Here is a 17,864-nt window from a genome sequence, read left to right on the forward strand (position 1 = left end):
GTTACATTGCAAGAACATTGTTAGCATCATGTCCTCATTTCTTAAAAATAAAACAAAGGTTTATAGAAAGCTCTTATTTCCATAGTTTCTTCCCTGTGAAGCAATTTTTGTCTCAATTCTAACAGAGAAAGCTAACCATGACTATTCTTGCTTGCACTGATTTCCTTTACATATGTACTGTAGAGTTTGTGCCACTTCAACTTCCACGTATTTCACATTTAAAACCAAACCAAGCAACACAAAGCACACAGGCGTGACTTCAGATTGACACATGGCTTTAATAGAAAAAAAAAAATGTCCTGAAAAGTATGACATGCATTTGTATTCAGCTTTTTTTAGTCTGGTGCCCCTCCAATGAACCTGCCTATGAGTTAATAAGAGAAAAATATACAGATGTTAGGGCATTATGAAAATCAAGGAACACACCAGACACCCAACTGATCTACTAGTTAGAATAAGCCAGTCAAAATCTCACCATAAATGTAGCCAAGACCTGAAAATGCTCACAGATTATGATCTTGACCAAGACTATAAATAAGAATGGTGAAAACTGTAGACCAACTGTGCACACATACCCCAAAGTACTGACTCATAGGGTCAGTACTTGAATTTAAAGTATGACTTTGTGCTGGTCTATCACATAAAATCCCAGAACTCTACATAGAGGGGTGTGGCTGTAACGAGATGAATTGGTATGAATGCGTTTGCAATGCACTGAAATCAGTGATTGAAACACACACAAACACACCTCCAATACATATAGGTATAAATCACAGCACCTGATATCAGAGTCCAAAGCTTAAATAATTAAAGATCTTTAATTTCTTGGGACTTAGCACACCCTGACAGCAGGGCTGATGAAAGAAAAAACAAAGATATACTGAGAAAAGTGTGGGGGAAGGGAAATATCACACATTAGAAACACATAGTAAAATAAAAACATTACTACATCAGAGGGGGACAAAAACTTTCACAACAGGCCTTATAAGTAGGACCAAACAATAGATAAAAGAAAAAAAAATAAAATAAAAAATAAACCCAAAGGTTCGGTATGGGAGCTACTTAATCTGCTTGCAAGGATATTCACGTATCAGTTAGTAAACCAAAAATTAATTGCTTCCATGTAAAAATTTGTATTGCAGTCTAAAATTTATTCGAGACATCAAAAGTTATTGGGAAAAAAATATTACGCAAAAGCATACAGGTAAAACGAAAGAAAAAAATAAATAAAAATAACCGTACCCAGCCCCAGAAAACACAAACTACCGCTGGAATTTTCTAACCCTGCATGCAAGCAAAATTTGGGTGGCATTCAATTTACGAACTAAGATTTTGAAGATATAAAAGCAATGTATTTTGGATTATTACGAGTTTCTATTCCAGCAACACGTCACAGCACTTTACATTTAAAGTTATAATACCTCACCATGTAATTTAAAAGTTGTATTCATTGCATTTCCACTAGGACTAAATTATTTCACTAAACCTATTTTTGTATTTCTGTGATGCCGTCGTATAATGCACTTAAAACCAAAAAGCAAAATGAAAATGCATGTGAAAAAACACTTATATAATGAAATCTAGGTTGATCTTGAGTTGTCACAACTAGAACTAGGGAAAGGTAGAACTCTAGTGCCCCCTGGTGGCCAAAAAAACGGAAAAAACGTTTTCCTTCCTTTTAGGAGGAAAACAAAATGACCCACACAACTAATTGATGCCGACCTTCTTGGATCTCCTAGACCCCAGGATGATCTAGATTAGCCCTGTTAACTTTGGAAGTCAGAAATAAGATTTACTAGAAGGCACAAAGACACAAAGGGAGGAACATTAGAATAAAGCAAACCACCGTCTCTGGTTCCGTTTGACCCTACACAAGTTATCCGTTTCAGCACATCCTGGGAAATAAAATGGAAAAAACACTCCAACCAGAAACAGCATAGATTTAAACAGACCCCTTTGTCTCTCTCGAGGCAGTTATTTTATAAGCACAGCCTTTCTTGGCTAGCACATCATTTATTACTGTTGCTAGATAACATTCCCTCATAAAGTTTTGTTGGCGATATTCAGCCACCTAGTGGTCGAACCCTCTCATAACATCAAGTACTGACTTCCCCCCCCCCTGACGTCCCAACAACTTTGAAAGTTTTTGGTTGTACGACACTAGATTATTACTAAATAAATGACTGAAAAGTAGTTAAAGTGATGCAAAACTAACTACAAAGAACACAGACTCGGTAGAGGGGAAGATAAAGGATTATCACACTGGAAACACTCCAGCCCTAAATCAAACAGTACAATATGCTTCAATCACATACCATTATTTATTGTTTTATTTTAAATCTTTTAGATTTTGAAGATGTAACCCAATGTGCCCTTTAAATAATAATTATCTATAGTGATTCAGTACAACTGTCCTCTGGATAGATAAATTGATGATACAGTGTGTTTTCTTTTTTTTGTTGTCTTTCCAAGACAATCTCCTGCTCTCTTCTCTTGATTCCTCTTCCCCTGCTGCTACATTGTTCCTCACACTTCACTTGTCCATGAGGGAACGCTGTAAAGCCTCCTGAATCATGGTGGCCTCATCTGTGGCGTAATCCTGCAGAACACCACAAAAGAAAAAAAAAAAAAAAAACGTCACACAAGAGATTAGTTGAAAACCAAAGTCCATTACTGATGGTGTTGTACTCACAACGAAAGTATCATAGGAGAAAGTGTGTCTGATCTTCAGGTGCTGGAAAAAGTCAGTACTCCTGTAGCTGGGGTCTCCCCAAGGCATTGAGGCACAGATAGGACACACCTTACAAAATGAGAGCAACAAAGCAACCATAAACAATTTATTGGTCATGATTAAAGAGAAAAAACAAAACAAAAAAAAAAAAAAGGATCACACAACTTTGTGGAGTTCTCACCACTTGGCGCGTATCCCGTGCATGTTGGGTAGTGCAATGTTCGACTAGGCTGTCCTGATCCAGGTTCTGGCAGTTGCAGAAGGGACAGGAGAAAGTGAAGCGGTTTGGCACAGGGCTGAAGGACGGGAACAGAAATAATTCTGTGATCAGTCTTTTTACCCATCATTACAACAAACTGGAGTGTAAGGCTGAATTTGTTATGAATTAAACTAAGGAACTTCTGGAAGACAACAAATAAAGTAACACAGAAGAGATGGTGCATAATTTTTCAAGTAAAAGCAAAAGCCATAGTTTTCTTGACTTAAATTCCCAGGGTTTCCCAAAACATTTAGCTCTTTTTAAAATATAGTATACATGGCAGTCACTGGCTACATGAGAAAACTTTTATTTATGGCACAGGTATAGACCAGACAGAAAGGAAGGAATGGAAGACACAAGACAGACACAAAAAATGGGAGTGAGGAAGGAAGAACAAGGGAAAATGTATAGACAGACGGATAAAAGGAATGACATAAGAGAGAAAAGAAAGAGAGGAAGAAGAAACAGAAGGACAATCACCAAGAATATAAAGAGGCAATAGAAGTGAAGGAACAAAGACACAGAATGAGACAAGGAGGATGCAAGGAAGACAGGAAAGAGAAAGACAGAAGGAAAGAAGAACAAATGCTAGAAAGGATGGGCACAATTAATGGGCTAAAGATAAAGGCAATAAAAGAATGACAAGGGTAGAGGGCATTGACGGACAGAAGAAAACAAGGAAGGGCGATAGCGAGGAAGGAAGGACTCAACAAAGAAAGTCAGGTGGGGAAAGAAAGACAGGAAGAAATGCAAGGAAAGCCTAAATAAATGAAGAAAAAGAGGAAAGTAGGGAGAGGAAGAAACAGGAGTCACAGGGAACGTCATGCAAGAAGGAGGAAGAAAAGGAGACAAAAGGAAAGGGCTGATCAAACAAAGTCAGAGACTTTAGGATGGGGGATAGAACCTAGAAATACAAATATTTTTTCTTAGACTATTTTCTTTTCCATACTTTATCCAGACCTGGAAAATACTTCAAATCAAATGTCATACTTTTCCACACTAAGAAGAATCACTATACCCATTTAATTAAAGATTATACTTTTATGCTTCCAATATACTCCTTTTGTCGTTTTCTTTATATGCTATTCATTTTTTCCTGGTAAATTGTATACTTGTGAATTGTGCTATAGACATGAGTCTGCTTTGTTTTATAGTATTTTTTGTCTTTGTTACCAAATGACCTAAATAAATACTTCATTAGCAACTCTATACCTCAGTAATTCTAACATAAATAATGGATCATTTAAAAGAAGCATTTTAAATAAGCAGGATACAGTAAGATAACCGGTGCTTGTTAAACTTTAGTCACTTGCCTGAGCGAATGCACTTTCAAAGATGGCCACTTAACAACACCAGCAGATTATTATATAACCTCAGAAAATAAAGCAGATTTTCTTTCACTTTTGTTATAATGCACATTTTACATTTTGCTTCAACCAAAAAGGGATTTAAATGTAAATACTGTGTATTTTCCTATTTACTTTTTACTCTGCAATACATTCTGAAACTTCCATGCCTTAAGCTTATTGGTTTCTTCACTCCCCAAATATTTAACTGTAAGCAACAATACCAGTTTGTCAAGAACTTTGTTTCAAATTCCCTTTTCGGGGCAGGTTTCTCTAGTAGCAGCACTTTCTACCTCTATTTTTAAATCTCTCTTTGCATACATTCTACACCCAAAAAAATCTAATTCAAGCCTGTAAAATAGAGACTTTCAATGTGGTTATTCTAAGGATTAATTAAATAGCACAACTGTGCAGTGAAAACACAAATAATAATAATGTTTCCAATAAATACAAAAATGCAGCTTTTATTTATGGTGTCAGTGAATTGACTGTAGAAAAAGAAGAGCAACTACTTCAACTATCATCAGTTTTTCTTGAAGTTTACAATCAGTGTACTCAATAAATTGGTATATCTGTAACATTTACATTAAATTGTCACCACTGTATCCTGACCCATATCAACATAAAATACAAACTCTTGCTCATAAAATCCGAGGTGAATATTTTTAACCATTTATTTAGAAAAAATTAATCATAAAACAGAGAGAAAAAGAATCAAAATACTACTTTGGAATAATGTTGATGCCTCACCAACCAAGATAACGAATACTGCCTATAGAACAGGCAAGAAGCTGAATATTGCCTGTTCTATCCGAATAAGCAAAATATTTGCTTATTCAGTACTGAATTCTTCAACATTAAAAGTTAAAACAGTACCAGTGAGGGAATCACTTGTGCAAACAATTTAACCGGTGGTGTTATTTATCCTATAGACATCCATGTCAATGTTTCTTCCAAGATTAAAAACAAAAAAATAATTCCAGTTTTTTTTTTATACACCCTCAGATAACTTAACAGCTTACTGGAGCCATAGACGTCTTATTACATAATCTCCGTTGCAGTTGAGTGTGTTTGCAGTATTGTCCTTTCACACAGTTGTGATATGGCTCGGTTATAACTCCTCCTGCTGACTGTCTTTAACACGCAGGGCATGGAGACAGTAAATGTCTGACAGGATATCTTACTGAATTGGAATGTCATTGAACAGTTATTCCAGTAAATCAGCTAAAAAGCTGAAACTCAAATTCTTTACATGCAGTATAGTGATACATTTCAAGTGTTTACTTGTTTAATGTCGATTACAGTTTGCAGCTAATAAGACATAAAATTCAGTTTCTCAGAACATTAGAATATCTCATCACACAAGATTACGCGGTTAGGGGCTCCTTTTGGACGAATTAATGTCCCAGTGCAGTGCTGCATGAAGGTAATCAGCCTGTGGCTGTGTTGAGATGTTCAGGAAGCCCTGGCTGCTCCAATAGCTGCCTTCAGCTAGTCTGCATTGTTGGGCCTGCTGTCTCTAATCTTTGTCAATATATAGATTCTCTCTATAGTTTGCATCAGTAGAATCAACTGATCAACTAACCTCTGTGATATTGTGATCAACAGAACACATATTGGTATTGATAACTAGAAGGATGAATTAAGTACTCTAAAATGTCCATCTGCAGTGGCTTTGGACCAACACCCATAGACAACACAGCAACCCAACTTATTACTCACTGTGGGAACTTCACACTGGACCTCTACAAATTTGGAATCTGTGTCTCTCTACCAATTCTCCAGATGCCAGGACCGAATGAAATGCTAAATTTACTTTCATCCAAGAAGAGGACACTTGTGACCCTGTTTCTGGTTAAGCGCTACCCCGTGTCCCAGACGCATCTGGGTGGTGGACTCCAGCCACGGTCCAAGGTTTGTGAATTTACCCACCTCCCCCATCCTTCACAATCCTCTCAAGGCTATGGTTATCCCCATTGTGTGTGCAACTTTTTCTGGCATTCTGATCAATGGAGTTGCAACAGGTAATGTAGAAGTGGGTTACAACAAGACTATGCTCTTAAATTAAGGTCACAGTTTATATCAGTGCAGTCCTACATTTATTCAACCAAACATAAGGCTATCATTAGATAAAAAAAACATTTTCTTATTCTTCTATTTAGTGTGAAGGAGTATGATTTCCCCCCCAGCATGAAACAACAAAGATTGTGCAGCATTTCCCTCACCTGATAATGGCAGGCTGACTTTGGGCAGTGCTCCTCACCCCCTCCTCAATATACTCCTGGTATTTTGAACAGGCAGCTGTGTGGCTCCTCATCTGAGAAAGGCCAACCTTGTAAGGAAACAAATAACATACCACTTTGTTATGTTTATAATAAGCCAGACTTTGTTGTAATTAACACAATCATTACAATTTCAAACTGAACATAGAAATTGTAGTCACCAGGTGTTCTCAAATGTCAAATGCATTTCACATGAAGCTGGCGATAGTCTTGGCTTACTAGAGTTTTACTTAATCTTACCTGAACTCCACATCCCTTGCAAGCTGCCACAGACGAGTGGATGAGAGCCTCTAAATCAGCAGCTTTAGTCCAGTTGGTCAGAGCTGTCCTACATACAGCACACACAGGCTTCTGTGGACGCAAACATTCTTGCAAACAGCTCTGGCAGAACCTGCCAGGAAACACAGGAAAGAATGTGATAATGGCGAGGTCAGAAGGAAATAAACGGAATATTATTTGTTTTAGGGTTTTGTTATTCAAATCTAGCTTTTGTTTATTCTTTTATTAATAATTCACACACTTTGTTAGCGGAGTCATTTCTTTTTTTTTATGCTACCGACATGAGCTTCCCGTAAAACCAAAGGAAAGTACCAAACTCAAGAAAGCGCAGGGAGTTGTAGTCTTTTATGGCACTTCTATCAGTCACTGTAATGGAAAATAAGACTACATGTCCCGACTGAGGCCTCCTTCTTGATGTAAACAAAACTGAAACTGATTTAGCAGGTTTTAATGGGGTTTTCCACATAATTTTAAAAACAAAGTAGAACAGCATAGTCTCGACAAAAAGCAGACAAAGGAACGCTTGACGTTTTGAGACTTTATCCAACAATGTCTTTAACGCTACCCCTTTTCTCTCATTGTTTTTAACTGCTATCGTTGCATCGTTGGTGGCAGCAGACGTGGGATAGGGGGGAGGGAGATGGAAAATTAGCACGAAATACTCACGTATGACCGCATTGTGTTGTTAGAGGACTCTCGAAAATTTCAAGGCAAACTGGACAAACGAAATCCGACACGTCGCTGCCCCCGTCAGGGACACTCTTCTTGGGCTGTGCTGAGCTGAAACCTCCGAGCATCGCCATTTCTTTTCTTCACTGTGTCAGTCCCCAGCAACACCAACTGTAACAAAACGTCACTGGGTTGGGGTTCTTTTTTAAGCGCGAGGGGCGGAGCTTCGTGAATTACAATCACGATAACATCACAGCAGATATTGCACTAATGTAGACGTATAAATCACAACTGACAGTAATACAGTTTAAGCTGCCAGTTTATTTACAGCTCGTAATTAAGCAGGTAACCCTGGTCTCACTTATCTGCGGGTGAGATGAGACTTGTTGATATACATTTTATGTAAAAAATAATTATATGTGCATAAAATGTATAACATATATGAACAAGAGAAATAATCCAAATTATAGGAATCAATTATGTAGAATTAAAAGTGTTACCTACCCCATGCATGAAGCTCTTGGTGAACTGGAGAGCTCCTGCGCTGACTAACTTTTGCATATGTGAACAAAAGAGTGTTTTTGTAGCTCATTCAGCTGTTGGCACATAACCACTGCTCCTAGCAAACTCAATGAGCGTTTAAATCCCTGGGACATAATGTAGCTTTTTCCATTTCAAATAACATTCCTGCTGGTATTTTGCACACAATTGTTTGCACAGTTTTTTTCACTTTAAATAGTCCAGTGTTGCTTTTTTCATGAATTACACATTCATATTTTGTACATTTTTAAATGATCCTACTCAGTTGTATGTTTCTTTGAATCGGAATATGCTATTTATTCAAAATAAGGGATTTTCTTAGTTTGACATGTCAACATGAATCTCAGCAAAATAAGACGTACAAGGGTGTACACAAAAATTGTCTTTTTTGTATTTGGTAAGTCCTTTTTTGACATTGGTTAAAATTGATGGCTGTCCAGGCTGTTTCTGAAATGTACTAATTTATTGTAGTTCTCAAGCCTGATAAATTCAAAAAAATTCAATAATTTATCTTGAAGAATTAATTTAACACTACTGGGAAGATTAAAGATATTCTGTTGCAACACAAATAATCAGCTGGTGGCAACCAGTGCTGGTCTTCTCTCCATATTGTTTTGATCTGAGTCAGTCAGAAAATCTATTTTTTCCCCCATCTCACATAACATTCTTCTCAACTGTCTTGATGCTATTATCATAAAGCTTTAGATTAAAAAGTAAATAAAATAAAGAACACTGTATATTGTATATTATATATAATGTCTTTTTTGCTCTGTACAAGCAAAAGAAACATCAATAATATAGTTTGTTAGAAACTGGTTTTATCTTTGTGTCTCACAGTGCCCTCTCTTCCTCAGCACGTGGGTGACACGATGCTGACGCTCTGAGCGCATGCGCATTGCGATGAAGGGAATTTTCAACAGCTGAGGAGGCGTAACTAGCCAGGCTAACATTTGCTTAAGGTAAGATACACGGGTGGCGGGGTTTCTGTTCAAAAGGCTGCGGGTTTCCCTAAGAGAAGCATATTTACTATAAATCACGTAGGTTTTGTTTCATGCTCTTCCTGTGTTGATAAATGACTCTAAACCCGATAAAGAGATCCTGGTTACGATGGAACGCCCTTCTAGCTAGCAGCAAACGTTAGCTAGGCAGCTGTGATGAAATGGGCGTTCACTGCTTCGTTTAGTTTGGGGTCTTTCTCGTCTGTTGTTTTAGGGGTTGAGATTGATAATCCACGAAAAAGCTGTTGTGTTTTCTCCTGGTCTTTGTATACGGCTACTGATGCTGTCGCAGTTGATGTACGCAGTGAAAAGGGATGTTAACACTGCGTGCTAGCTGGCTACACGATGCTCACTGTATCTGTAATGAAACTGGAATAGCCAGCTTGCGAAAGAACGACAAGTACGTTCTTCCTTGTAGTTAACAGTCGCACGATCGCAAAGAGATAAACTACACATTTGAATTCCTTCATTAATAACTGTGGGGTTTGTAAGTGAATAGCTTCTTAAAGGTAGCTGCTCTTTGCCATAGCCCACATTTTCACTTGCACAAATCTAAACAGATAAGTGTGTCACTGTCTACCTTTAAATATGCTTATCTATACTTGAACTATCCAGTATACAAACATGACGGTAATTGAATCATTCTAGCTGTATCAGTGTTTTAACCAACATTCAGGAACCCACGCAGTGCATCCTTAGCATCCCACTCAAAGCACTGATACTGCCACAGATCTGTACTGCCTTACTTATGTTCCATACACGAGAATACTGTGGGACTATTTTTTTGTCTTCTCCTTGAAAAGATTTTAAACTGTACCTTGAAACCAATAATCAGATCAAGACTGTACTAATTGGCTCTATATTTAGACTCATAGCATGTCTTGTTTGATATGTGTGATTTAGCTACCTTTTATTGTAATCGTCCTTTGTGTTTTGTTTTGTTTTTTCAGTTTGGAAATTGCTGAAAACAACCGTTTGGTTAAGAATGACTTTTCCAAATGAGTGACCTCAAACTCTACAAATACTAAAGCAAAGGGACTCCATAAATCCAACTTTGAATTACCAGAGAGCAAGTCTCCTCCTTGCTGTCTGCGTGACACCGACCCATTTGTCTTGAAACAAGTTATTCTTTGAGATTAAGAAGAGATGTCCAGACAAAGACGACCATACAGGCTGCTGCCTTGCTCCACCAACTGAAAGCTACCAAAACACAGTTTTTTGTGGTTAGAGCATGGGCTTTTGAGTCTATCTGCTGCTCTCTCGCTCCAGAATATTGGAATTTAGTGTGTGCCAATGTGCACTGTAAATTATGCTCACCTAAAATGGTGCTTGAATGCGGCATCCCCAATCGAGGCGTGCCTGAAGAGCTGAGGGTCTCTCTGGTATCTGAATGATTGTCTGTTGCAAATAATGGATGCCAAGTTGAGAGAGGACCTGTTCCGGAGGTATGTGACGGCACTGGAAAGGCGTCCGGAGGGGGGATATTCGGGAACTGGAAGTACGTTGGAGGGAGACAAAAGCAGACACAAGGACAGCGAGTCCCTACTCTCGACAGCGACGGCTCTGCTCGGAGCCTATCAGCCAGATCCTGGACAGCGATTTCGCATGGTCCGTTTCTACGAGATGGTGGAGAACTCGCTGCGATGCCAGAGAGGAGGCAACCTTAAGAGCCTGGAGAGGGCCTTTCACACTCTGGAAACCATCTGCACCAACCTTCTGCTCTTTCCTTGGAAGAAAGAGTTTCGATGTATAAAGGTGAGTAATTTATTGACATGGTTTTATTATATATTGCAGGTGTCATAATAAGACATAGCATTGGAATAATACTTGTGTGAGCCTACTTATTAATAAATACCAGTCATCGGGTTACACCTTTGGTAGATTCTTACCTCAAAGTTTCAGCCCACAAAGGTTTCATGTTTCAGAGCTTTTTTATTCTCATAATTTTTTATGGTGATTTCTGATCACATAAATGCACTGATTGCAAAATATTTTCTTGTTCAAGTCCATATTGTTATTTTAGTTATTGCAGATATTGCTGAGATAGTGAATCTAAAATAAAGTCAGAATAATTAGCTTTTTACTTGAATACTTGAGCCTTTAAGGAGTGCTAGGCTGTGTCCAGAAGCGTCACTCTAAGCGAGGTTTTGGAGACTTCCCGCAAGTTCCCAGACCTGCATTTAAGGAGGAAAAGGAACTATAAACATTTATTTTTATTTCAATTGTTGTAAAATGTGGATTTTGTCTGTTTAGATTGTGTTTTCCTCTTGAAGGGTAACTGTAGTTGTCTTTATCCATTAGTTTCCAGAAAATGTATCAAAGAACTGTTTTACAAACATCTGTAACTTTTCGGTAATTAAAATTATTATGATTTTGCATTCTAAATGTTGGAAAGAGACACAAATAAAATATTACATTTTTTTTTAGAAATCTTTTTAGAAATGTAATCAGTATCCTGAGAATTGTAAGAACCTGGAATTAGGAAATAATTTGACGTTCTTTCTATCCTTGTATGTTTGTTTACATCTAACACATGCAAATTCAGCTCACGTATTGCAATAAAATACTTTCCTTATTACAAATTATACCTAAAAATGTGCTTGAGTGGTATTGATTTATGAATCTTTAGATTGAGCTGCGGTCATGCTGATTTTTAGACCAGTTGCATTAAGGATAAAATTCACACCATGAGCTGATCTTTATGTTATAATGTGCCAGTGTTTGACAGATTTCTTTCTCTTTTAGACCTTCACAGGTCCTTATGTGTACCACCTGCAGTCTGCCATTTCTGACGCCGAACTCCGAACGCTAATGCGTACCATTGGATATACCTGTGACCATGATTCGCAATTCCGTTTGTTGGACCACCCAGGGGACAGCAGTCATCTCCGCCAGCTAGCCTTCGAGCTGTTCCTGGCCCAGGCAGAGTGTCGTCTACTAGGGGAGGTGGTGGCTCTCGCCCGCGGTTCCGCCTCGGAGCTGGAAGCTCTGGAGCTCCGCCGGGGTTGTAGAGATGATGCAGCTGGTTGTGCTGAGGCGCTGCGCAGACGAGACAGCCTCGGGGCAGATATCGCTCGGTTGTCTGTTCGACCGTTGGATATAGAAAGGCCTCATGCCCACCACCTGAGACGAGGAAGCCGACCGTCCAAGTCTGTGGATGTTACAGATGGGGCAGGTCACTGGCACCCAGCAGTCAACAAGCCTATCCTGAAGGCATCTCTGAGTCTAAGGAAGGAGCCTCTGTTTGTGGACACAGAGGAAGACATGAAGGATGAGATCATCAGGCCCAACACCTCTGCATCTTTTTTCTCTATCGCAGCTCCACCTTCCTACAGCCCTGTTGCAGACTTTTTCCCCATGCAGTCGCCTCCTCCAGTTGACCCCTACACGTCCTACCACATGTCCTCCTTAGATGACATTGACTTGTACACAGAGAGAGGTGGTGTCGGGATGGGAGGAAGGCAAACTCCGTCTCGACCGCCATCCAGAGAGCCGCGTGATGCCAGAGATGGCTGGCTTCTCAAAGCTCATGGTAGTGTGAAGTGTCAGGGTTGTGGACTGGGATGCTCCACAATGGCATCCTGTCAGAGGTGTGACATGATTCTTTGCTCCGCCTGCCACGATATAGATCCGTCCCCCTGTTGTGGCCTCCAAGACTACCACTCGAAATCCCCACGCCCCCTTGACGGATACATTCCCGTGAAGGAAAAGCTGTCGGTCTACTCTAACGCCCAGTCTCACCCCCATCTCCATCCACACCCTCTAACCCTGACCCATTCTCATCCCCATCCTAACCCCCAGATGTTGGAAAAACCCCTCATGCCCACCAAACTGTTTCCAAGCAAGTCGGTTGCTATGACAACACCAAAGGCAGGGAGCACGGAGCGCTTAAGTATTGGGGGGTCACGATGCGGGTTTTGCAACAAGCCAGGCGCATCACACACCTGCGTAAATTGCTCCAAGGTGTCGTGTGACTCTTGCATGGGCTTGTATGCGAAAGATGTGTGCACACGAAAGAATCCTCAGCACAACTTTGTGCCCAACCATCAGCTCAACTTTAAATCTGGCACCATATCACACCTAGTGTATCGATGAAGCAGGCAGGTGGAATAATCCCCTTCAGTACAATCCCCTAACATTTAATGTAGTTTTGCACTAGTGCTTTATGCTTGACTTACATAGTTCATTCTCTGTTTTCTGTTTTTATCTGGTGGTTTCTTCTCCAACTTGTGCATTCTCACTCGCTGACAGTAGACCCACGGAATGCACATGCCACAGAGCCGTGTCATTAACCCAGCTCTCCGCTAGGCATGGGCCGGTTTGAGATTCTCACGCTGTGATGATCTTGGGTAAAAAAACCGAGCTCTGTCATGGTATACCCGCATCATGATGGAGCACACACAGAAAATGAAAACAATAAAATGTTAAACATGTTAAAATCAATTAAAACAGAAGCATTAGTTCTTCCCAATGTGGATAAAATAATGAGACATTGGTCATTATAGCCTTTACATTTATTTTTACACTTGTTAAATTTTTGAGTAGTTTTTAAGTGTTGACTGTGCAGAATACAATATTTTTACAGTTCTGCTCTTTAGAGTAACAAAATTAGTCAGGCTACATGGCGCTACCATACGGTGAAAATGAAAGGGGTGCACTGCACTACTCCATGTACTGTGGCATCTCATTATAGGAACTTTATCATAAAATGCAACTTTGAATTTACCATTGGGATTAATAAAGTATTTTGAACTGAAATTTGAATTTAATATGAAGGAACAGAATGAGGGAAATGTTTTTTTTTTTTCTTCTTCTTAGATTTAAAATGTCCATTTTGTAACAGTTTTATACCTCAGTACAACTGGCCCATGCCTACTCTCTGCCTTGTAAAGCTGTAAGCCTTTTCTCTATTTATTGGTTTTACCAGAAGACATGCTTTTCAGTCATCCTGCGTTGACGTTGCGCTTCCCACTGTTCTTAGTTTCTTTTACTCTCCACATGGTGAAAACTGGACAAATTAGTTAAACTTCATCTCATTGTAATCAAATCTGCCCTGACGAACATTATACACTTTGCCTAACTTCTCAGCTAAAAATTATTCTAATATATTAATGTATATACATAAATAGATACAGTATATATTTATGTATGAGTGTGTGTATGTATGTGTAGAAAAGACCTGAGCTTGCCTGATATTTAAAGGTAATGTTTTAGAAAACTTGAACAATGTTGGGGAAAAAAAAAAAAAAAGTAATCACACTGGAAGTCAGTAACTCTCTGTTCTCTAGGACTATGCGAGACTGTTAAATGGGCATGAGGTCTGGCATTTTCTGGATGTACATCTTACATATGTTGATGTGGGGTAGAAGATATCCTGAAGAGACATATGTTCTATTTAAAATATTACGCCTTGTAAATTTACCCTGAAATATTTGTAATTTTCTTTCTTTGGCTCAGTTTTAAACGCTGCTGTGAACTCGAGATGTTAAAGATGATTTTCGTCAGACCGTTGGTGTCAGTTCCAGGCCTCGTCCCTCTCATTACTTCCCACAAACCCCACATGATTCATGATGCCTCCACAAATGAGTGATTCTCGTTCAGCTTCAAGTGGGGTCACAGGAAACCTTGTAATGCTTGTAAACAAGTCTGGTGACTAACAAACATAAAACTGTTGGTTGGTTTTTGGCAGCATGAAGATTTATGCTCCTCAATGGTTTCTGTCTACCTCAATTCACATCAGCTTACACCCAGTTTGACATTGTGGATTAAAACTAGCCTCAATATTCAGAGGAAAAAATAAACGGAACAAAGCATTTAATTAACAAGTTGTCTGTGTTTAAAAAGTGGTGCGGTAACCTCAGAAAACCATCCAAATGTATTATAAAATGGAATCAGGTTTAGATGTTTATTTAGTGATGGAGGAATTGTGTAGAATATTCTTGTTACACATACTTGACTCCATTTTAAGAAGTAGCAAAAAACAATTTTAATTTGAAATTTCTACTTTTCCTTACTTAACTGGGTTGCATTTATGTTTTTCTCTCTTGGTTGGATAGGCAAAAGACGGAAACCACTTATGTTGCAGTTCAGCTCAGCACTGATACCAGCTCAGAGTCTCATAATTAATTTAGACTCTATTGCTTTCTATTATGGAAGTATTTAACGTTAATGGCTTTTCAAAGCAGACTTTTACTACACTACTTTTTGGGGATGCACCAATCAATGAGGTCAGAGTTTAGATCTGGATAAGTTTCCCTCGATGCGCTGTGAAGAATGATCGGTTAATTCAGTGTAGAAATGCATCAGCAATCAGCATGTAGCTTGATGCACTCAATACAAATTAAAGATCGAGGATTGATGTTTTATTGCCATTGTTTTCAAAGCTACAGCTGCTGTCAAAGAAGCTATTGCACATTTTATTTTTGTTGCTGTTCAGAAAAAAAAAAAATCGGAAGCTGCCAGAATTTATAGGTAAAATGTCAAACGACGAAAACACGGAATTGGCCTGGAAAAGCCTTATTGGCGCATTTCTAACTGAAATTTAATGTTTGAGCACATTCGTTGCAAGTTTACATTGATTTGACCAGTTGAAGTCTTTCAGCTTGCTGTAAAACACTCGGAGCCCCTCTCCTATATCTGTTTCATAGCTGGGTGTTGGAGATATGCTGCTTCGGTTTAACATTAGGCCATGCTTGAATGGGTCCGTGTGGTGTTTACTCTCGTTCTCCATGTAAAAAGTCTATAGTTACCAAGGGCTAATTTTCAGTCACTTCTCATAAAAAATAAAAAATGAGTGATTTATTTTTGACAGACTGCTTGGGCTGCTCGAGCCTTCATGTGCTGTCAGGATTAACCTCTGAATGCCTTAAGACTGTATAGCTCTCTTATCATAGAATATTTTGATTTATTTTTAATGTTGTCAGATACTATGTCTTATCTGTTATTTCTGTTATTTCTATTTAGTCTCCAGGCTCCAAATGTAAAATTCATTTCTGGATTTCAGAACAAATGGATTAAAAGTACAGAAAGTTCTAGTTATTTTTTAAAGTGCATCTTGATTTTTTTTAATTTTTTTTTTTAAGCAGAATATTGTACACCTGTACAGGGGGTAATGTGTTGTAATGACCTTGTCTGACATTGGATTCAGGAAGCAATGTCTAATTTTGAACCTTTTTGTTCCTTTCCTTAAAAGCTAAAGTCAGGTGTTGTCTTAAACATATTAAAACGGATCAAAAGGGATGTTTTGATATCAGTTCGATGTAGATGGAAGACTCTTTAAGAGACGTCAACATTATCTAAACTGGAGTATCAAGAAGTCTTGTGACCTTTGGGGAGATGTGCAATTTTTTTTCCATCCAGCCAAGCCTTTTTAAACATTTCAGCGTAGTTGTGTTTCAGTAGCTCTGTTTGCAATTCATAACCAGCATCACCGAGGACTTTCAGAAGTATTGAGCCATGAGTCAAGAGTGATCGTTTTGCCAAATGAAGAACAATTCTCGCTGGAGTGGAAACAAATACATTGTATGGCTTGTCTGGATGTAAAGCTAATGTAACATATAAATCTGTGATTTTTACTTTAAATCTTTTGCTAAAGTTGCGTTTTTGTCTGTAGATTGTGGGCTTTTTAAGAAGCCTGTGAAGAAAATCAACATAGATGGCCACTTACACTCCATTTGATGTGGCTCTGACTGTAAACAATAGACTGATGACGTGTGTTGGTCACTACAAAGGGCTAAACAGTCTTGAGGGCTGCCTTTAGATTAGTTGGCTCTGTTTCAGAAGTTTGAAAAAACTGACTTTGTGGAGTTTACATTTATCAACACGAATTACTGATTTCTGGGAAGAAATTATGATGTTATACATCAATCTCTTTAGCATAATTGGTCTGACTTGCACCAGAATTACTTAAGACATTGTGGAAGAAGATACTCCCTTTACCTTTTGTGTGGTTATCTTACTGGTTTTCATACAGGTGTTGTAGTTAGGCTGCCTCATTCCCATCCCCTGTTTCTGTAGCCTTTCTCCTGGCATGCTCTGTTCAGATCCATCCCCAAACACCCACCCACCTACCTTGGCTCTAAAGATCATCGCACAATGTGTATGTGAAGGGGTATTTAACTTAGGATCAGTGTGTGGGCATAAATGGGGTAGAAAGGGAAAATAGCCAAAACTGTTAATTGGTGAATATTATATATATATAAATATATACATATATATATGGAAAAAGACATGTAAATGAGATTTTGCAAAATAATTTGAAGAATAAAATTCTAAAAACACAAGTTTATTGCTTTGATGAAGACCTTTATTTGCATTTTGGTGTCTGTCATTCATCTTCATGTGGATATGGAATGCAATCCTGGAGGGATCTCTGGAGATCCCTCCTGAGATCTGTACCGCAATGATTTTTCAAGAACCTGTATGTTGATGGTTATGTGTATATATCAGACCTGAGCAAGTGCACCACCAAGTAGATGAGGGAACTAAAAAAGAAACCCGAATGAAGACGTGTATCTGCTTAGTGTTCACCTTTATTTGACGAGAGTAAAGTCCTTTCTGCTTTATTCAGGCCTCTTGCCTCCTTACCTTAAAAAAATTGGTTAGAAACAGGAAGTGGTAGTCTTCACAAATGAATAAAATATTCAGAAAATTTTACAGGTGTTGGAACTGCAGTTTTATTAAGTTAAAATTACGTCTTCAGTCTTAAAAACTTAAAACAATCAAAAACGTGTAAATAACTGCTTTCCTATCTCATGGCAT

General features: G+C 38.6%; 2 protein-coding genes across 3 annotated transcripts; one reads left to right on the top strand and one right to left on the bottom strand.

The window, feature by feature from the left end:
• Positions 1 to 258: 258 nt before the first annotated feature.
• rnf114 (ring finger protein 114) lies at positions 259 to 7,752 on the bottom strand. Its single transcript, XM_008413894.2, has 6 exons — positions 7,564 to 7,752; positions 6,859 to 7,009; positions 6,562 to 6,668; positions 2,913 to 3,027; positions 2,693 to 2,800; positions 259 to 2,599 (listed from the first exon to the last, which is right to left on the bottom strand). The coding sequence occupies exons 1-6, from the start codon at positions 7,698 to 7,700 to the stop codon at positions 2,534 to 2,536; spliced, it is 684 nt and encodes a 227-aa protein (XP_008412116.1). The 5' UTR covers positions 7,701 to 7,752; the 3' UTR covers positions 259 to 2,533.
• A 1,179-nt stretch (positions 7,753 to 8,931) lies between these two features.
• On the top strand, positions 8,932 to 17,386 carry spata2 (spermatogenesis associated 2). 2 transcript variants are annotated; one of them, XM_008413895.2, is made up of 3 exons: positions 8,932 to 9,065; positions 10,055 to 10,859; positions 11,850 to 17,386. In XM_008413895.2, the coding sequence occupies exons 2-3, from the start codon at positions 10,515 to 10,517 to the stop codon at positions 13,197 to 13,199; spliced, it is 1,695 nt and encodes a 564-aa protein (XP_008412117.1). In that variant the 5' UTR covers positions 8,932 to 9,065; positions 10,055 to 10,514; the 3' UTR covers positions 13,200 to 17,386. The 2 variants fall into 2 exon arrangements, with proteins under 2 accessions (XP_008412117.1, XP_008412118.1); XM_008413896.2 differs by having other exon boundaries at positions 9,055 to 9,143.
• The last annotated feature ends 478 nt before the right edge of the window (positions 17,387 to 17,864 follow it).

Source organism: Poecilia reticulata, chromosome 7 (assembly GCF_904066995.2).
Source record: "Poecilia reticulata chromosome 7, P_reticulata-male-v2, whole genome shotgun sequence".
Classification (NCBI taxonomy): domain Eukaryota; kingdom Metazoa; phylum Chordata; class Actinopteri; order Cyprinodontiformes; family Poeciliidae; genus Poecilia; species Poecilia reticulata.